The following is a 22,352-nucleotide window of genomic DNA, read 5'->3' as shown; positions in this document are numbered from 1 at the left end:
GTATTCGACAAATGACGGGACGGTGCTGCTACGTTGGGCCTCTTTGGTGGTTTATTTCATCCTAACTTACTACACTTCACGAGGCTGGGTAGTGTGTGACAGGCACTGGGGTGGAGCCCCTGAAGTGATTCTCTGTAGTAATGCTGACCCGCTGACATGGAAGTCTTGTGTGGGGGTTACAGATTACATAGATTATATGTAATAAAAAGCAACAGACTCTGGAATGAGGACACTTTAACTGCACAGCACAGTGTTTCTAAGTGACAAGCTAGGAAGCATGAAGCATCATTCCCTTCTGCCTTACTCAGAAACTATCTTTTTCCTTGTCCATACATATTGAACATAAATGACATTTTTTTTTTCTTTTTGTTGTAAATTGCTTGGTTAATCGAGAGGTAGCATAAGACTTCATAAATGTTTTGGTTTCAAGAGTTAGTGTAAGTGCAAGACCACTGGGTATGTAGCAGACAACAACCTATGGAGCCATTTAGATTTGCAGCAAAACAAAAAAACACAAAGAATTTTGTTACTTGTTATAATTTCTACTGAACTGGTTAAAAACAGAGAGAAAATATTGATATTTAGTGTGGGAAATCTTGATGGATGTCAGTCTATGCCCGACGAGGCACACGTCCCAGTAACTGATTCTGTCCCAGTAACTGATTCTCAGAATTGTGTTAAATGCTCGTTTAACACCTGGCACAGAAAACAAGTGCTACACTCAAAATATTAACCTAAGAACATTCACTAGAGGAACGATGTCCAGGTATGTGTTCTGAATTAAGGAAACCAAAACCAACCAGAGGTCGGTAAGCACCCAGAAATAGTTAACACCCCAAATTGTGAAGAGCAAGGAGAAGGAAGCGTTAACTGAAAAACGGTCTATGGCCCCAGGAGGGCAGCAGGGGGAGGGGGGGAGGGTGTGCGGCAGCCCTTTGGGCACAGACACCACTCACACCGAGGTCCAGGCAGGGGCGTGGGGTTAAGTGTTCCAACCTCTCTCCTCCCGCCCGCTGACTGAGTACCTCCCGTGTTCAAACCTAAGCACAATCCCTGGTGAGGCCGTCCCTAGGGGACAGCCCCTGGGGGTGCAGAGCCGGGAAAGGGGGGGGATGTGGAGAACGAGCAGCACATACACACGTCCGTCACATGTGCCATTCTACTGTGTGGCTGCTACACACACAAGTTGCCCTGAGCCCTGGGGAAGCAGGTTTCTGACTCAGAGGATGCAGTCTATTTAACTAGTTCTGAAGATTCACACTTAAGTGTTGTCGTTGAGATACACTTTACTTCTAAAGACATCATAACCCACAATACATTATTTGGCTTTAAGCAGTCAATTACCATTTTAAAAGACTCTTAAATGAGGAAAGAGATCTTTTATATTTACCCACATATTCACCACTTCCAGAGCTCCTCTTTTCTTCCTGTAGATCCTCATTTCCACCTAGGATTTTCTTGCTGCACCGAAACTTGCTTTAGTGTTTCCTGAAATAAGGTCTATAGATAAAGTCTCTTTCATTTTGCTTCTCTGAGAAACTTTTTTTTTTTTTTTTGCTATCATATTTGAAAGATGTTTTTGATGGGAAGTAGACAAACGCAGGTGGTGGGGGTTTTATGTAAAGTTGTCTGTCCCTCACTCCGTCGTGTTCCAGCTCGAGTAGTTTCTGACCACAAGTGTGTGTGGTCCTCTGTTCTGTGCAAGTATCCTGTCTTTCTCCAGGTGCTTTACAACTGTTCTCTTTATCATCGGGTTTTATCCGCTTGACTAGGATGTCCATCAGCAGGATTTTCTTCATGATCTTGAGGTTCTTTGAACTTCTTGAATATGTGGAGTTACATTTTTCATCATATGTGTAAACATTTCATCTGTTATTTCCTCAAATACTTTCTTAGGCCTCTTCTCTGCCCTGTCCTTCTAGGACTCCATACGAATACACGTGCCTTGCTGTAACCAACTCCCTATTGTCTTTTCTTCGAGTCTTTTTTTTTCTGTGTCCATCAGTTGGACAGTTTTTATTTTCACTCAAGTTCATTGATATTCTATGTCTAATCTGCTCTTAATTCCATCCAAAGTTGTTTTTTTGTTTTAATTTTCAGATATTGTTGTTTTCATCCTGAGAAGTTCCACTCGGGCTTTTAAAAATACATCTTCCAATTCATCTGTCACATTCCTGTTTTCCCATATATCTATAAAAGCTATTTGAATATCCTTATTTAATGCCAACTGCTTCCATTTTTTCTGTATCTTTCTAGTGACTGATTTTTCTCCTGGTTACAAGTCATATTCTCATGGCTTCTGTGTATGCCAGCTATGTTTTTGGATGCCAGACATTGTGGGTCCAGACTAGCTTTTGATCTAGGATTAATTACTTCACTACTAAGATAATACTCTGCTGGGAATCCTACCCGATGCCCCATGTGTTAAAAGTCGTTGCCATTTCAGGTGGTGGGAATTTTATTCCCAGCCCTACATTGATTTCTGGGAACTGTTTGGCGGACTGCTTTCCAGCACTTTTCCTGGACTCAGGAAATTTCTGGTCACACATGTGCAAATCAGTACTAAGCCAAAAGACTAAGCAGACTCCTTGTAGATTTCTGCAGCCCTCTCTCTGGGAAGCTCCCTCCTCTCCAGTACAACTCCCTGCAAACTTAAGCTACTCTGGCCTCCCCAAATGCCAATTCAGCAAGACCACATTTGTTCCTTCCCCTGATGTGCACCCTGGGAACTGCCACCAGGCACCAGGCTGGGCTCTTATGGGCTCACCTCACTCTCTACACCTTCTGCCAGGGATCACACGCTTCCGCCTGTCATAGGTCTCGAAACCGTTATTTCATATACACTTTACAGTTTCTAGCTGTTCAAGGCAGGGGATTAATCTGGCCCTTGCCGCATCACCACAGCAGAAAGCATATCTTCACACTTAAAACACAGCTACCACTTAAAATTAACTACTTTTTGTAACTTATATACAACACAACTCTATAGGATTATTTCGATAGAATCATGCTTACCAGAATTCTTCAAAACTATTAGGACTTCTCCTTCATACTGAAATCTCTAATTCAAGATGCTCAGTATTTCCTTTGCATATGTCTTCTCTAGTGTACCACGAATTATCCTTTCTTGACAAAACCCCCCACTCAATTTTTACAACGATTGAGTTTCTCCTCATGTTTAGGTCCTCTGATGAGAAGCTGTCACTCCTGACTACCAGGTTCTGCACTACTAGGATACTGATAAGACTTCCACACCAACAAGTCATTAACGTGTAACAAGCTGTGTGTTTCAGGAGAAGGCTCTTACGCTGTCTACGTAAAAATACCTCCCTCCTTTCTGAACTCTGCTGGGTGGGACCTGCATTCTCAGTGTACTGACAGGATTTCTCCTATCAGTCTGACAGATTTCCCATATTCACAGCACTCGTGAGGTTTCTAGATTACATGAGTCCTCTGATGAGCCATGAGCTGTGACTTCCTGCTGAAGGCAGTCCCACACTCACTGCATCCATAGTATTTATCTCCTGTGTGAATTCTCTGATGCCTCATAAGGTGTGACTTTCTAGTGAAAGACTTCCCACATTCACTACATTTATAGGGTCTTTCTCCTGTGTGAATTCTCTGATGTATAATGAGCTGTGCCTTCTCAAAGAAAGCTTTCGCACACTCACTGCACCCATAGGTCTTCTCTCCTGTGTGATTTCTTTGATGCTTAATGAGCTGCACTTTCTGAACAAAGGCTTTCCCACATTCACTGCACTCGTAAGGTTTCTCCCCTGTATGAATTCTCTGGTGCCTTAGAAGCTGTGGCTTCCAGGCAAAAGCCTTCCTGCACTCGCTACATTCAAAGGGTTTTTCTCCAGTATGGGTTCTCTGATGATGAACGAGGCTTGACTTCTCGCTGAAGGTTTTCCCACAGTCCCTGCACCCATAGGGCTTCTCTCCTGTGTGCGTCCTCTGATGTGATATCAGGCTTGACTTCTGGGTGAAGGCTCTCCCACACTCACTGCACTCATAAGGCTTCTCTCCAGTGTGAGTTCTCTGATGCGTCAGGAGCTGTGACTTCCCAAAGAAGGTTTTTCCACATTCAACACATCCATAGGGTTTCTCCCCTGAATGGGTTTTTTGATGTCTGATTAGCTCTGACTTCTTAAAGAATGCTTCTTCACAGTCACTGCACTGATAGTTCTTCTCTCCTGTATGAGTTACTTGATGCTTCATGAGCTGTGGCTTTCGGACAAAGGCTTCGCCACACTCCCTGCATTCGTAGGGTTTCTCTCCTGTGTGGATCCTCTGATGCCTAATGAGGAGTGAGTTCCTGCTGAAGGCTTTGGTACACTCATTACATGCATACGGTTTCTTCCCCGTATGAGTCCTCTGATGAGTGATGAGCTGGGACTTCCAAAAGAAGGCTTTCCCACAATCACCACATTTATAGGGTTTCTCTCCTGTATGTGTTCTCTGATGTGTAATGAGCTTTAATTTCTGGGAGAAAGCTTTCCCACAGTCACTGCAGCCATATGGTTTCTCGACAGTATGCGTCCTCTGATGTCTTTTAAGCTGTGACTTCCTGCTGAAAGCTTTTCCACATTCGCTGCATCCGTAGGGCTTCTCTCCCGTATGAGTTCTCTGATGTAAAATGAGTAATGACTTCCTACTGAAAGCCTTCTGACACTCACCACACCCATATGGTTTTTCTCCTGAATGAGTCCTTTGATGAATAGTGAGCAATGACTTCTGTGAGAAGGCTTTTCCACATTCACTGCATCCATAGGGCTTCTCTCCTGTATGAGTCCTCTGATGTATTATGAGCTGTGACTTCTTATTAAAAACTCTGCCACACTCCATGCATAAATAGACTCCAGTATGTGTAATATGGTCTGCAATGAGCCACGACTCTCTACTGCTGGCCTTTCTACATGTATTGCAATCACAGTATTTTATTCCACCATGGGTTCTATCAGGTTTGATGTAGAATAAAAATTTCTTACTGAGCTCATCAAGTTTCTTTCTTCCAAGGTTATTTTTTGAAATAAGAAACTCAAAACGATGTTTCAAATGTTTTTCACCTGTGCCACATTTATGGGGTCTCATTGCTAAATGAACAAAGTTAATGCTTGAATGAAATATTTTCCTAAAAACATCACATTCATCGCCTCTCTCCATACTTCTAAGCTCGTCTTGATTATCCTGGTGCCACATTTTGAGACTGTTATCTAGCCAGACTTCTTCTAAAAAGGAAAAAAATGAATCATACTGTGTAAATCCCCCAATGATTATGCTTATTGAACAAAACTTCTGAAATGGAGCCTAGGATTCCAGTTAAAAAAAAAAAAAAATCTCCCAAATACAATCTCTCCTTATGGGACAAGAAAAATGTTCACACACACTGTATGTTAACAAACTGGAATTTAAACATGAGAAACAGTAGGTTCCTGTACTAGCGTTACATTTAAAGAACATTCTCATTCAAGACCATCACCTGAATCACTGACATCACTAACTTCACCATCACTGAAACTATCTCTTGGGGTTATCAAAGAGTTCTCCAGAGCTCAGCATCAACACTTTTATTTAGGATTTTTGACATTTTAACTGAATGTATATAATCTATGTAATGAATCTACATGTAATCCTATCAATGAAAATTATTCCAAACCACAAGAATTCTTTTAACATTAGGACAGGCTTTTTTTCACCAAGTACAATTGTTTGTGATTTCTACAACACGACCATTTATTGGATTATTTTTAAATGAATGTTTGTTTGCTTTATGATATCATTTATTAGCAATGGTGAGGTAATATTCCCAATATACCCTGAAAGATAAAAGATCTGCCAAGACTTCAAATACAAGGCAGCTACTTCTCTTCTGCAGGATTTTTTGGAGGGAAGGGGGTTGGGGAGGTAGAGCCTAAACTAATCCTCAGACATATCAGAATGTCCGAACAAGGACCAACTAGAGCTGCTGGTATGGAGAATAAAAGGATTCAATGTTTTGAGGTTGAGTGAGTGGACGTATTAATACTATTCGCTGAGTGGGCTCAGTCGGTTAAACGTCCCAACTTCAGCTCAGGTCATGATCTCACAGTCTGTGGGTTCGAGCCCTGTGTCGGGCTCTGTGCTAATGGCTCGGAGCCTGGCGCCTGCTTGGGATTCTGTGTCTCCCTCTCTCTCTGCCCCTCCCCCACTCACACTGTCTCTTTCTCTCTCTCAAAAATAAATAAACATTAAAAAAAAAGAAAGAGTAGGGACACCTGGGTGGCTCAGTCGGTTAAGCGTCCGACTTCGGCTCAGGCCATGATCTCGCGGTTTGTGGGTTCGAGCCCTGTGTCGGGCTCTGTGCTGACAGCTGGGAGCCTGAAGCCTGCTTCGGATTCTGTATCTCCCTCTCTCTCTGCCCCTCCCCCACTCATGCTCTGTCTCTCTCTCTCTCAAAAATAAATAAACTTAAAAAAAGAAAAGACAAAAGAAAAGGTGATCAGGCTTTTTACCCCTTTGCTTAAAAACCCTTTGGTAAATACAAGCTTTCATCCTGACTCACGTGCCCTTGCATGTCCTGGTCTCTTCCAAACTCTCTTGACTTCCGCTCACAGGCTCTTCCTCACTACTGCTCAGCCACAGTGAATGCCTTCCCATCCCTTCCATCCCAAAGGCCTTTTCTGCCTTAGGACCTTTTCATTTGTTTTATTTGACACGCTTTTCCCAGCTTTCAGCAAGCCTGGCTCATTTAAGCGTAAACATCATTTCAAGAGCATACTAACGATACCCTGTTTATTTCCTTTCTGGCTCTCACCAAACAAGTAATCACCTTACTTCTGTGTCCCCCACGGGAATGTAAACCCTGGGGGCAGGGACAAGGCTCGTATTTTTCACTGCTGTATCCCCACGACACAGCACACAGCAAGTGCTCAACGCATGCAGGATCAGTACTGTTCACTCATAACTGGACTTCTTTTTTATTTATTTTTATTTTTTTTTAACATTTATTTATTTTTGAGACAGAGAGAGACAGAGCATGAACGGGGAAGGGTCAGAAAGAGAGGGAGACACAGAATCCGAAACAGGCTCCAGGCTCTGAGCAGTCAGCACAGAGCCCGATGCGGGGCTTGAACTCACGGACCACGAGATCATGACCTGAGCTGAAGTCGGACGCTTAACCGACTGAGCCACCCAGGCGCCCCATAACTGTACTTGTAAAGCAGTGCCCTTCCGTGCCATTAATCTTGATCATTAACTTTGCATTTTAATACAAATGCTTCGTGTTTGATACTTAACTATTGAATAAATACAGTTTTGCATTTTCTTCTATATTAAAATTCTCTGGTCCTGTGAGGCTATTTCATGGCTACTTCTCTCAATTCCTCTCATTCTTCGTAACAGCAGCTATTCTAAACTAGATGAACATAAAATCTATCTTCACAGGTGGTGGTTTCTAAGCTACATATACCCAGACCTAATAATCCATGTGAAGGGTACCCAGAGATCCATAATTTGAAATATTTCTTAAGGTGAGCAGAGACACTTGCTTAGATGAAAACCTTTGCACTAAAGAAATATTTGATAAACAAGAAAGGTCCTGCCTTACCTGGCCCCATAACAGTCAATTAATGAAACATTTAATCAGTACACACCATAAATCCTACAGACAACAGAGAAGAATACGTTATTTGCCATCTTTCTACGTGGGGAAAAAAACCTGTAAGATCTAATTGTTTAAAAATTCCAGATAACGTCTGACCAGGGCCAAGATTCCTACAATACAATACTAACTGGGCAGAGACTTCAGAAAGGCTGGGAGTCAACAGTCTCTGGAGGTAAAAAAGAGGCCACCTGAAGAGAGGGACACTGTCTACGTGAGGAAAAGATATGATAATCAATGGCCCACGTGCAGAGAAAAATGAGTGAAATGCGTGGAGGAAGAAACTAGTTCTAATGCAGCTGACCCTGACTTCTGGGCCAAGAAAATACAAACCAAAACTGAATAAAATGCTGCTATGCCATGAGTTCTTCAATATAAATGTAGTTAAAAGATCACATGGCACACGGGGGTCTTGAGCCCAGCAGACGATGGGCTGAACGAGGAGCTTGGAGAAGACGAACATCAAAGGCACCAAAAAGCACCACGGGAGCTGACCGCACAGGGTCAGTCTGCACAGAACAGGGAAAGAGGCAGAGCCCCCTGACCAGGTTCACGGTGTTAGCTTTTCATTCTGTATCCTTAGATTCACTGTCTGCTCTCTCTGGGTTTAAAACAGAAATCTGACCAATTAGAGGGACAAATTAGAGGGACTGACTCAGTGTTCCTTTAACAGGAAAAATTTATGAATTCATAAAGAGTTATGAGTAAAGAAGCCTAGCCCTGCAGGCTAGAAGTGCGGGAAAGAAGGGAAAGGAGACCGAGGAGCTGGGAAGAAGAGCCCAGCCCAAAAGCAAGGCCCTAAGTGCTAGCCCCCAACTTATGCTGCTGTATAGGAAAGGGGGTACGTGCCGCTATCAGCTCTGTGCAAAAAGGACACATCCTGATGTGGAGACCGGGACAGAGAGCACATGAAAACCCAGAAGGAACTCAGGGCACCAGTCCTGAGCCAACTCTAAAGATTTAGGAATTTCAACCAGTTTTATAAATAACATTTCAAACTAACTTTTCAAAACATTATAACCTGACATCAAAAACCTTATTAAACTTTCACTGTCTGTCACACACCTGATTACCTCTCACCTGAAAAGTTCTGACTTAGAACTTCATCTATTATCCATGGCTCTTCCTGCTCCAGCTTGAAAATCCCATGAGGCTTGATAATTTGATAACCTGTTAATTAGAAAAACAGACAACTTGGACCCAACTGCTTGGGCTGACGAACTCTTAAACATGAAGAATATTTACCACGAAGGCTAGAAAATAAACCAAGTGAACCAAAACCTTGTGATTGCGTATCAAGTGATCCTTGAAATCTGTAGCTCAAATCCAACATTAGTAAACATCTTCCAGGTGCCACAGTTACTAGACTCACGCTGTTTCCACAAGAACACTCTTACCCAAGAACACTAGGTTGCTATAGTTCTCCAGCATCACGTCTCTGTACAAGTTCTTCTGCGTAGGATTAAGTAGCCGCCACTCCTCCAACGTGAAGTCCACAGCCACATCCTCAAATGAGATCTAGAAAAGCGGATTTGCTGTTAAACCTGAATGGGCTCCATGCACAATACATGCTTTCTTCTCCACGGTGCCAGGCAGCCGCAGGGACCCCTGGCTCCCGGTCCTGGTGCATGTGTGTCACACTTCCCTCCTGAGTGTGGGCTGCACTTACGGGCTCACTTCCGCTGAACACAATAATGATGGGATGTCACTGCTGAGATCAGGTCACAAAAGAAGGTCACTTCCATCTGGGGAACCCTCCTTGCTCTCAGGGGGAATCCAGCTGCCATGCCTTGAGGCAGGCCTGTGGAGAAGCCCATGTGGCCAGGCACTGAGGCCCGCCCACTCCCACGTGAATGAGCTTGGAAGGGGAGTACCTCCCTGTTGCACCCTGAAAGGACCTCAGCCCTTCCTAACCTCTCGAGCACAGGCTTGTAGGAGACCCCGACTGGGAACCAAACGTGAGCGCAGCTGGCAAATTTCTAACCCAGAGAAACTGTGAGATAAACGTTGATGTTATTAGCCACGGAGGTTGTGGTAACTTGTTACACGGCAATCGAGAACTAACATAATATCATAACCGTGCACTATACGTTGAGAGAGAGACAAAATGTTAAAATATTTATCATTATGAATTTACTTGTCTATCCATCCATCGATCCATTACAAAAGAATCTGGAACAGGTTGTATTTAAAGTCACTGTGCTTCTCAAAGAAGGTACCACTGGGTATTTGGGAACAATTCTTAGCTGAGGCCCACGCAGTGTAAGATCCTCAGCATGCCTGGCCTCTACGTGCAAAATGACAGTAATGTTTTTTGGTTACTGTCAAAACCCAAACCGAACCTACACATTTATCATTATCATTATTTTAATATTTATTTATTTTGAGAGAGAGAGACAGAGCATGAGCAGGGCAGGGGCAGAGAGAGAGGGAGACTCAGAATCCAAAGCAGGCTCCAGGCTCCGAGCTGTCAGCACAGAGCCTGATGTGGGTCTTGAACCCACCAACCGTGAGATCGTGACCTGAGCTGAAGTCAGACGTTTAATCCACCGAGCCAGCTAGGTGTCTGCCCCCCCCCCCCCCCCCCCCCCGCATTATCTACATATTTAAAACACGCTTCTCCCTCCAGGTGGTTTTGCACCCAAGTAGTAACAATTAACTGGCTCCTTCACATATCTTCTTGAACACAGGTTTTGAGCATTAAGGCTCCCCAAACCGGAAAAAGTGTTAGAAATATAAATATGAGTAGAATAAAAACCATGTTCTTAAATACTTTTTGGTCTTTTCAGGCCAGGAAATAAGGTGTTACAAAGGTCATGAAACAAGTAGATACAGGGTTTTGGGACAAAAGGCAAAGGAACTACAATAACAAAAACGAAACGATGGGGAAGAACAACCATGTTGCAGGATTCACGTTATCTGAGTTTAAGACTTCCCATAATGCCCCAGTGATGAAGACAATGGTAGTATTAGACAAAAGTTGAATGAACCAGAACAGACAGCCTAAAAATAGACCCCCCTAAACATGCTCGGTTCATTTTTTACAAAATGAATGCCACGAAGAAAGGAGTTTTTTCAACAAATGATGCTAGAACCCATAAGCAAAAGAATAAACCTCAACACATACCTCATACCATATAAAAATGAATTCAAAATGGATCACAGGCCTAAATGGGGGGAAAAAAATCATAAAGCTCTAGGAAAAAACCCGTGTGATCTTGGGTTTGGCAATGAGATTAAAATAAGAATGGGGGGGGGGCGGGGAGGGACACCTGGGTGGCTCAGTCGGTTAACTGTCCAAATTTGGCTCATATCATGATCTCACAGTCCATGAGTTTGAGTCCTACGTAAGGCTCTGTGCTGACAGTTCAGAGCCTGGAGCCTGCTTCAGATTCCGTGTCTCCCTCTCTCTCTGCCCTTCCCTTGCTCATGCTGTCTTTCTCTCTGTCACTCAAAAATAAATAAACATTAAAAAAATTTTTTTTTTTTTTCAGTTTATTTTGAGAGAGAAAGAGCATGTGAGCCGGGTAGGGACAGAGAGAGAATCCCAAGCAGACTCTGCACTGTCAGGGCAGAGCCCAACGTGGAGCTCAATCTCACGAAGCACGAGATCATGACCTGAGCCAAAACCAAGAGCTGGACACTTAACCTACTGAACCACCCAGGCGCTCCTTGGCAATGAGATTTTAGGTACAACACTGAATGCATGGTCAACTTAAAAAAATCAACGAAATGGACTTTTTCAAAATTGAAATTTTTTCCTATATGAAAGACGCTGTTAAGAAAAGACAAGGCACAGACTATGACAAAATATTTGAAAACCACTTATCTGACAGAGCGCGTGTATTCAGAATAAATAATTCGTGAAACTCAACAATAAGAAAATACAATTAAAAAATGGGTGTCTCTTGAAACAAGGGAAAAAAAAGCAAAAACGAACTACTGGGACCTCATCAAGATAAAAAACCTTCTGCACAGCAAAGGAAACCATCAACAAAGGTAAAAGGCAACCAGCAGAATAGAAGATATTTGCAAATGACATATCTAATAAATGGTTAGTATCCAAAATATATAAAGAACTGATACAATGCAACACCCCCCAAAATGTAATCCAATTAAAAATGGGCAATAGATATAAACAGACATTTTCCCAAAGACACGTGGATGGCCAACACAGGAAAAGATGCTCAACATCACTCATCGCCAGGGAAATGCAATCAGGGAATGGCTAAAATTAACAACACAAGAAACAACAGGTGTTGGCGAGGGTGCAGAGAAAAGGGAACCCTCTTACACTGCTGGTGGGAATGCCAACTGGTACAGACCCTGTGGAAAATAGTATGGAGGTTCCTCAAGAAGTTAAAAATAGAGCTACCCTACAATCCAGTAATTGTACTACTGGGTATCTACCCAAAAAATACAAAAACACGAATTCAAAGGGATACATGCACCCCGTTTATTGCAGCATTATCTACACTAGCCAAGATGTGGAAGCAGCCCAAGTGTCCAACAGCAGATGAAAAGATACAGAAGACGTGGTATACATACAATGGAATATTATTCAGCCATGCAAAAGAATGAAATCTTTCCATTTGCAACAATGTGGATAAAGCTAAGTAAGTTAAGTCAGAGAAAGATAAATACTGTCTGATTTCACTCATACGTGGATTTTAAGAAACAAAACAAACGAGCAAAGGAAAGAGAAAGAGAGAGATAGAGAGAAAGGCAAACCAAGAAACACTGTTAACTGTAGAGAACACACTGATGGTCACCAGAGGGGAGACGGGAGGGGGCATGGGGGAAACAGGTGATGGGGATTAAGAGCACACCCTCCCCCCCCCCCCATGATGAGCGCCAGGTGACATATGGGACAGTTGAATCGCTGTATCGTACACCTGAAACTAACACTCTGTTAACTGTACTGAAATTAAAATAAGAAACTTAAAAAAAAAACCTCTTATTTAAAAAGAAGTCAGCTAACCAAAAAATAGACAAAAGATCTTAACAAGCACTTAACTAAAGAAGATGTACAGATAAAAAATAAACATGAAAACACGTTCAACATCATTTGTCAATAGGGAAATACAAATTAAAACTATAATGGGACACTACATACCTATTAGAATTGCTAAAAACAAAACAAAAACAAAAACAAAACACCCCACACAAAAAGTGACAAATGCCAGTGAGGATGCAGGGCAACAGCTCTCCTGCCGTGAAGTTGGGAACGCCAAAAGGGCAGTGACTCTGGAAGATGTTTTGGGGTTGAACAGAGACTTACTACTCCCAGGTACGTGCCCAAGGACACTCAAAACTTCTGCTCACCTCAAGATTTACGTTCAAATCTGTATGCACATGAACACAATTGCTAAAATCTGGAAGGAACCAAGCAGCCCTTCAGAAGTGAGAGGGTAAGCAAACTGGCAGGTTCGTACGAGGGGGTGCGACCCAGTGACCGCACTCAGCAGGAAAAGGAGCCAACTACTGATTCAAACAAGGGCGATGAATCTCAAAGACACAAGTGAAACAAGGCAGTATCAAAAGGTTATACACTAATGAGTCCATTCTATAACATTCTGGAAAAGGCAAAACTGCAGTGACAGAGAACAGATGAGTTGCTGCTGGGGTTAGGGACGCACGGAGGTGAGACGGGGAATTTCTGTGGAGGCTGGAGCTGTTCTAAATCCCGACTAGGATGCTGGTCATGTTAATTTATACACGTCCTGATCACGAGGAGCCCTCCTCCCATGGGCCGAGACATCTGGATACGCTCCCGGTGAGCTTGTCGTTACCCGTGTGGATGCTCAGGAGCAAGGCCCCCACACTCACCAACAGACGTGCCCTGTCAACCCGACGTGGAGACCAAACCTGCCTCCACCACAAAGCCCTCGAGTATGTGACTGATTGCCACCAGGACCCAGAAGACGCTGGCCTGTGGAGACTCAGATTCCGTCCTCAGTGGGGCCTGTGCATGTGCCACCCGTGCCATCAGAAGAGGCTGAAACGGCCTGGACGTCACGTCTGGCCTTCCACATGCTGGCCGTAGCTAGAAACTGCCCAGATACAAGTTCCTGTGCCGAGAACCACGACATTGACAGGTAGCTCTCATCGGGCCCTCTGCCCCGGCCAGAGGGTTTCACTGGACTCTGACTGCAGCTGACACCCTCTTCAAGTTTGGTTTAGCGTCCCCATGGGTTCCACTGACTTGGGCCACACTATCCAGGCACTACAAGACCACATTTGTTCCTTTCTGCGGTTCCCTGGATTCACCGCATCTGAGAACGGCCCCAGATGAGCCATGCGGTTGTCTCAGTGGACACTTAAGGACAGACTTATGTGACTGACGGGAGGGGTCAAGATAGCCCCAGCCCAGATTACACAGCTCAGACGGGCATCCTGGGGCCTCAGTGCAGTAAGTCCCCAAAGGACACTTCTCTTTGCTGCCATGTGAAGACCAGGCTGTCTTCACAGACACACCCATCTTCCACAGTTACTGAGACCTCAGGCTCCATGGGGGACACAGCAAAAGGCTTCCATCCCCTATGACCTCTTCCTGAAGATTTGACGAATGTGAGATTATATAAAACTGTTTTAAAATCTTTTGAAAATTCTGGAGGTTTTGCTAGCCGATTCTTAAACATGATGCATGTTTCCGGTTAAGTTAGATAAAAATATCTGTACCTCTTACATACACCCTTTCCAGACAAAGCGTCTGGACGAAAACAGATGAGCTTTTAAAAAGTTGTGGGAGTGCCTGGGTGGCTCAGACTTCAGCTTAGGTCAGGATCTCATGATCATGGGATCAAGCCCCAGCATTGGGCTCTGCATTGAGTGTGGAGCCTGCTTGGGATTCGCTCTCCCTTTTTCTCTCTCTCTGCCACTCTCCCCTGCTTGTGCACGCTCTCTCTCTAGAATAAAAATTAAAAATAACTTAAAATAAATAAAGTTTTGATTACTAAATGGGGCACACTGATACAACAGAAAAACAAAAACAAAATCAACCTAGCACCTGGAGAAGCATGGGGGTAGAGAAGTACACGAATGATGTTTGTTCTCTGGACTTGCTCCTAAAAGCTTCCCCCTCCTCCTGGAAAAAAACAAAAAGCAAAAGACACACCTCCCAGTGCTGCCTCTCCAAGCTCGTGCGAATTCTCTGGATTTAGACTGACTGCTGAGCCAACACAGATGCCTTCCCGACAGGGCTGACTGGAGACAGCAGACGGCAGCCTCAGTTCCTGTACTTTCCAGGAAGAGCATCCCCAGAAGTTGCCCACATCTAACAAAGAGTGGACTAATAAACTGGGGTCGTGGACGCAGCGATTTGGAAGTAAATGCCCCAAGCACTTCCTCTAAAGCCAAGGACTAAACTACATTATTCAGACTTGACTAGAAACCCAGGGCAGAAGGGCCCACAGTGGAAAGCCACACTGGGGGCCGGCCCTGCTTGAGGTACCCTCCGTAAATCCTTTGTTTCCAGAAAAACCACACGTGTCCTCTAGGGTTGCACTTCTGACCTGTGTACCCCAACCTTCGTGACACTCTCCATTTCTTGAGTCAAGAAAGTAAAAAGAGCTAAAGGCAGATACACCCACGCCCAGCTTTTGCCAACAGAAGCAAAGATATTTCTATCCAAAATGTACCAAGATTCCAACTGAGAGAATATGGGGACCATCTGAAAGTTTTGTAGTGGTCAATTCTGCCGGATGATTTAGGTTTCTTTCCTAAAACTGGAACACAGGTAAGATGGGTATCGGGGCCCACTGTTTCAGTCCTGAAACAAACTCTGTTCTGAGCTTTCCTTCAAATTTGTGCCCTTAGCTCACACTGAGGAACTCTGTAATTTCTTAGCACTGCGAAATATGTTTATTATAGGGCTGCTATTTAGGACTGTGTCCACTCTCTCATCCACATCAATAGCTGTCCAAATATTTTGGGCTCTGCATCATCAGCAAGGTTTGCTTCTACTGAGTAACTAGTCTGCTTTTCGTCAGAGGAGACCACGTAACTATTCCCGCTTCCCTTCCTGTCTCCACTTCTGGGAACATCTGAGGACAGCGGGCAGCTCACCTTCTTGTACATCCATGCGTCAACTTTAAGACTTTGGTATGATTCCACAATCCACTTCGTTCTTCTCTGACATCTTCTTTCCCAAGTTTGTATTTTCTGATTATGACTCAAATGTATTTAGAGCTTTCCTGCAAACCTCTCATATCTACATATAAAAACTGCCAGATAATAAACAAGTAACTCACCTGTGACTTGATCATTTTCAGCTGCTTGGAAAATCTGCTCTGTTCTGATGCTCTGGAGAGAGGCCTCTGGTCAAATGTCTGTACACTGAGAATGCACCCCTAGTCCTGAGGCCTCTTCTTTTTTATCTCACATGAGTTATCTTGTTCCTCAGAGCCATGCCCTGGAGATGCAGTGGAATTTCATTTTAGATGATGTCATTAATTCGGGACCCTATCTCGGATCTCTCTTCCTGACAAGCCCATCGGGTTTAGTGGGTAAGAAACAGGGCGGAAGTCTCGGCCGGGCCAGACTGCATCTGGGCCGGGTCTGCGCCACACAGCACACTTGCAGCCCTGGCCCGCACCTGAGAACGCCACGTGAAAGCCACATGTCTCACTGGTTCGGCCAAACATCCCCAGAGGAGCATCACCCCACCAAATGCTCTGCAGAGGTCAACAAAGTTCAGGAACATAACCTTGGCTCGCTCACTCTGCAGCAGTATTTCCTGGGGACACAGGTGCTACAGAGTAAAATGCAACTTATCTCTAGGCAGGATGGTAAAGGGAAAATGGCTGTTAGACCAAGACGGCGAAGCAGCCTGGGGTGCTGGCTTTCTACTCCAAAACCAGCCCTGTAGTGAAAAGAAAGCCTAGATCAGAGAAACTAACAGAAACAGTAAGAAGAGAGGCTCTGGGGGAAGACTAAGGCTCCCGTGTGGGTCTGAGGCGGAGCTGGGGGGAGCCACATCCACGACAGCGAGGAGAGGCGTGAGGAACCTTCCCTGTGGCGCCTCTCGGTGCGCGCCGGGACAAAACCGCCTGCCCTTTCCCTCAGAAGCCAGCAGGGACAGCCCGGGCCACACTTCCAAGATCAAAATCCCTGCAGAGTGAAGGGGCTGCAGAGATGACAAGGGCTGCCCTTCGTCACCTCCCACAGCCCTCCCACAGTACAAGGACGCTGTCCACACCTGCTGCTCAGGGTCTCCGACCCTTGACGGCAGGAGATGCTTGAGGGGGTGGTGGGACAGCACTGTGTGTTCTGCAGGGTCCACGTTGTCGGCCCTGGCGCCCCTCCCCTCTCCTCCCCTTCAAAGGTGCAGCCTCAGCCCTCCCCTAGTGCAAATTACCCAGAGTGCAGGAGAGCAGCTAACACTCTAGAGGAATATGCATGAGCTCAGAGGCCAGTAAAGGCAAATACAAACTAAAACTAAGAAAAAAAAATTAATTCTCCCTCATGCAAAAAAAGGGAAAAAGACTCCCCTGACTCCTCTTCGCAAAGTATTTACTTTCGAAAACCCACAACCGTACATTCTCTGTTCCTTTGAGATACGTATAAATCTCTTCTAAAGCTAAACAAGCTTCGTCCAGCTTCCCACCCCAAAACATCTTTCTTAAGGACCTAGGAGCTATCTCTTCGAAATCATCGGGAAGATACACTCCTATTTCCCAATCTCAGGAAGGGCAGGGGCCTGGCCAAGTGCCTGACTTTGGCAGCTGATGTCCCGTTGCAGTCCTGTCACCAACACAGAGGTCTATTTTCCCTTTGGATAAAGGTGATTGGCTAACACAAACAGCCACCCCAAGTGCCAGGTAAGTAGCATGAACCATGTGCGACACATTATCATTTATCTTGAGACCACGTGGACATAGGGTTCTTCCGGCCTGGCTGGAGAAAAGAGGGAGATTTCTTTCTGCCTTTGCAATCTCTTTAGCAGGTTGTCTGTGAAGCTCACTGCAATCCAGTTTAACTGCTTTTCTTTTTCTTCTGCTTTTGTGAGATTTGGGGGTTGACAGATTTGGCTTTTAATTATTTCCCCAACAGACCAAATAACCAGATAACTGAGTACAACCACTATTTTAAAAGCTTTTTAAGAGATCACAAACCACCTAACAGATATCTCAGGCAGAATTATTGGAACAAATGAACCAAGATTTCAGCTAAGTATAATAAACAAAAAATACTACATCTTGATGTGTACACATACTTACACTTTGAATTCCTTCACTGCTCATGGACCAGGTCACTTACATTCAACCAGATACAAGATCAGCGCCGGGGACTCCACAGCGTGAGATCACAAAGAGATGTCATTTCCTTCCTAATACACCTAAAAGGAAATGTTCAAAAATCACAGTACCCAGTAAACTTGGGGACAAGAGGGACAAATCCCACGTTTCGCAGCAGCCCTGCCAAGAGACGTCTGTCTGGCAACTGTGGTCTCTACCTGTGGTCTAGGGTGTTTGCTGAGCACCTAAGCTCCCGGTGCTCCCAGCTTGGTCTCCACAGGCTGACAGGCTACTTAAGAAGACTGGACACGGTGGACTGGTCAGTGGGCACTTTTCCAGCAAATAAACGGAACAAAGAGATAATATAGTACCTGTGGAAGGTTTAGGGCAAGAGCTTTTTATTTAAAGACACTGTTCTATTAAAGAATAGGTGAGGGTGTCTTCAATGTCCCAATGGACATAGAGACAAATCTGCTGCAAATGAAGATAGGAAGTTACGCTTGGATGTTAGCGAACTGCCAGGTTTTGCCCCAGGGCAACTAACAAGAGCGGGGCCAGACCAGCCCCCCCGAAGGCAGTTACTACCCACCCCAAGTTGGGCCAAGGGCTGGAAACAGACGAGACAAAGCTGCTCTCATCACCACATGCTGCTTGGTCAGCAAAGCCCGTGCCCTGTGCAGACAGTGAGCAGGCAGGAGAAAAGAAACATCTGAACACATCTTAGCCTTGACCTGACCCTGTACATCAGCTTCTGACATCATCTCCTGAGGGCCTTGAAAGTCTCCCACTTTATGATGAAGAGAACGGAGGGACGACTTGGGCCAGTAAGTGGAGACAGGTTCCCACATCAACAATGTAAGGAGGATCTTGTGGGGCAGTCAAGAAAGAATCGAAAGACAGGCTGGATTTTGAATATTGACCCAAAACAGTGGTAGAGGGCAGAGCAAGGGCATCCAGAGCAAGAAAAATTCCGAAAAGTGGGAAGGGAGAAGAATGACAGGGGTTTTGCCCACTTGTGGCGTGTATACACATAAAAGTCAGATCCGCCCAGGGAAACTGGACTCTGTTTAGTCCAGTGTGAAGAGTGTAGGGCTGGAGGGCAAATCTCTGAGAAAAGGTTCTAGGAGAGCAGAGAGCAACATTCAAAGGTGAAATGCCTCTTTCCAAGATGCCCAGGGAGTTCTCCTGGACACAGTTAGGGGTCTCAACAGTCTGGGAAGCCCTGAGTGAAAAAAGAGAGTTGTTGCCATCCGAACCTGGGGTCCCTGAGATCAAAGGCCCACCTGCCCCAGGAGCTTCTGTTTAGCTTGGACCCCTTTGGGGTTGATGCACGGATCTTCTCTCACCTCTGGAAAAGGGAATGTGCCGACTATACTAACATCCCAAACGGCCACTCTCGTTTCCTCCTTCAGGATCCCGACATACTCCTGCACCCCGCCCTCACACGCACATGTACATTCAGCACTCTCATGTACACACACACTCACACACACATGCACAGTCTTGTTTACGGGCCAGGAGAGCAGCAGTTTGCTGAATGCCTCTCACAACCAGGCCCTGTTCTGAACACATGGGAGAGACGACTTAAGGTCCCAAGACAGACAGGGTCCCTGTCCTCTAAGAAATGCATTCTAAGATGGAAAACAAGTAAATAAAGTAACGTCAGACTAAAAGAGTGCTCACAGGAAATTTTAAATGTGACAGAGGAAGGGGTGGGTGGAGGGTGCTCCTTCCCACGGCCAGAAAAGGCATCCTGGAAATGACTTTTAGCTGAGTCCTGAACAGAGGATGGAACCCACTGTGGACGCCTGTGGGAAGAGCATGCCCATCAGGGAGCACCACACTCAAACGGCTGGAGCTAGAGAGAGCTGAAGGCGGTTCGGGGATAGAGGAGGGCAATGAGGCTGAACCAGCTGAGAACGTTTAAGTGAGGAAATATTTCAGTAAAAGGAGCCGTCACTGACCAACAAAGTGATGTGTTGGGTGAGAAAGACCAAAGAACAACAGAGAATATGGTCATTTAACAGAAGTTACTCTGTGAGAGTCTTGCCTGAGCCAACGCATGGTCAGCACTCATTGAGACTACCCACACCCACAAACACAACCACGCAGGCCAATAATCACCAAAGATGGCCTCAATCACACACGAGGTCCAACAGACCTTGAATGACTGAACCCCCAGCCACCCCACCCCACGGACCAACCTTTAGCATTCACAAGGCTCCCAGTTCCCCACCCACCCACCTGAGAGTTCTCCAGCCCCCATTTCACTGAACACAACAGGGACCTCACAAATTTCAGACCGCACAACCACTGAGCCCCATAAGCCCCACTCCCACTTATCCCACTAGCCCATCATCCCACTAGGACCCTCATTATTGATCCCACAGGCCGCCCCTCCAGGACCTTCAATTACACATATGGTAGGTCTCCAGTGACTGCTCTACAAAGCCCCCAATCACCAACCCCCAAGTGACAAAACCAACGCACAGAAGTGCATCAACCAATGAAATCCAAAGTCTCTCCAGAGCCCCGCCCCCAATCAGATACCCTTAGGACCCTTTATTCCTGATCATTCCAGGCTCCCCCTCGCTCAGCCCCAAGCACCCCGCATGGTCATTCCTATAGGTCCCTTGACTGATTATGACGGCACCGCCCCTCATCACTGATTCCCACAGGCTTCTAAACACTAACGCTGGGAAACCCGTCGCTGGCTCCCCTACACTCCCATCCAGTAATCTCAGCAGAGTCTGTTCACTGACTAGGAATGGAGTCAGTGAAATCCTGAACACTGAGTCCCAAAGGACCCCTACGGAATTCCAAGCCCTCCCTCCTTCAGTTGCCCATCCACTCACCTGAACAGTGCCCCGATCACTGGTTCTCACAGAACCGAACCCAGGGGATGCCCAATCCGTAATCATACGGGGACCCCAACCACTCACTTCCACGACACCCCACTTTCTAATCTACCCCACGCTCACCCACCATTCACTGGCACCCCTACAGATCCTCACAACCCTCACCTGAACGGGCCGCCAGCTCCGCCCTGCCCAACACGCTACCTCCAATGACTCTAGTTACTACCCGCACTGTCTGCTCACGCACAACCCCCACAGGCCACCCACCAACTCGAATCCAGACCTTGTCCCTGACACGCAGTGCCCCAGTCCCTGATGCCTCAACCACAAAATCTCCCCAACACAGGCACAGACCACTCAGCAGCACAGGCCACCCCGGTCCTCCCCCTCCATCGAAACGGCTACCGCTGAACTGCCAAACAGAATGTAAAGAAATATCTTATTCCACAATTACTGCAGGAGGCGGAGGCATACTACAATAGGGGGAACACTGTGGCCGGAAGAGTTGCCAGCATCTACGCAGGGCAAAGACCTACGCGGTTCCTTCCACGGAAAGGGAGATCCGAGGTCAGAAGAACCAGGAGCGTGGAAGGAAAGGGCAGGATGATCAGATAGTAGATCAGAGGAGGGCAGTTCTCGGGAAGGAGGGGGCGCAAAGCAGCTCAAGTAGGCAGTGAATCAAAGTTCAGGGCCTGGGGCAGGGGTGGGGAGGTGGGGGAGAAGGAGGCTTAAGTCCCACGTCTCAGTAACAATCATCTTCTCCTGACTGCTCAGTGGGGAAGACAGTCCAGCTAATCGCTGACGGGGCAAAGGATGGGAGTTTGGAGGGTTGCTATCCGGCCGCGTCATCGGCCAACAAGGGGACATGTGTTACGCAGAACACATGCTTCCTGGAACAGGAGACGGCGGGAGACGTCCTAACCTTCCTGCTGCCCGGGAGCCCAGGGCTCAGTACAATCCAGCACTGTCACAAACCAACAGGCCTTCCAGTCGAAGAAATCCTCGGGCCGCCAATTCTGAGCTCCCCCAAACAGACCTCCACAAAGACCTTATGGTTCATCCACACCGGGCCCACTTGCCGACTAAATCACTGACGAGCAGAGTCCTAATTACTCCGGAAAACCACCCTTCGGCTGCATCCCCGACGGCACACACTCGCCGTCCAGCGTCTCCACACTGGGGCAGCTTCAGGGACTTCCTCTCTCCCGATCCCTGCCCCTCATGCCCAGAACCGCCAAGCCCACGAGTCTCGGCCTCCGCCCAAAGCCGCTCCCACTATGACTCACGCCAGAGGGCCCCATCACCCACTTAATTCCCTCCGCCGGCTCCACAACCACTCGTCCGCCGCGAACCCCGGCTCACTGATTTAGCACAGACACTCCAATCCCTTGGCCCGCGAGCGCCCCACGAATTGGCCGGCTCCACCATCTCCCTCACAGCCTCCTCGTCACCCACCACCACAGGCGGCTCCGCCAGACCCCCAAATCTCCCTCCTGACACCCACAGTCGCCGCCCGCCACACCCGTCCCATCCCTACGCGCCCCCAAGCCCCTAAAGCTGCCCCAGAACCGCACCGCACCGCCCCCACGCCACGCCCCACCCGGACCGGAACCG

General features: G+C 46.4%; 1 protein-coding gene across 1 annotated transcript; it reads right to left on the bottom strand.

Moving 5' to 3' along the window:
* Positions 1-2,687: 2,687 nt before the first annotated feature.
* ZNF605 (zinc finger protein 605) lies at positions 2,688-22,352 on the bottom strand. Its single transcript, XM_078436006.2, has 6 exons — positions 18,470-22,352; positions 17,863-18,210; positions 15,895-16,055; positions 9,040-9,160; positions 8,723-8,812; positions 2,688-5,231 (listed from the first exon to the last, which is right to left on the bottom strand). The coding sequence occupies exons 3-6, from the start codon at positions 15,907-15,909 to the stop codon at positions 3,436-3,438; spliced, it is 2,022 nt and encodes a 673-aa protein (XP_078292132.2). The 5' UTR covers positions 15,910-16,055; positions 17,863-18,210; positions 18,470-22,352; the 3' UTR covers positions 2,688-3,435.

This window comes from Panthera onca, chromosome D3 (assembly GCF_046562875.1).
Source record: "Panthera onca isolate mPanOnc1 chromosome D3, mPanOnc1 haplotype 2, whole genome shotgun sequence".
Taxonomy (NCBI): domain Eukaryota; kingdom Metazoa; phylum Chordata; class Mammalia; order Carnivora; family Felidae; genus Panthera; species Panthera onca.
Note: the sequence above shows the minus strand (reverse complement) of the source record. Positions and strands in the feature narration are given on the sequence as shown.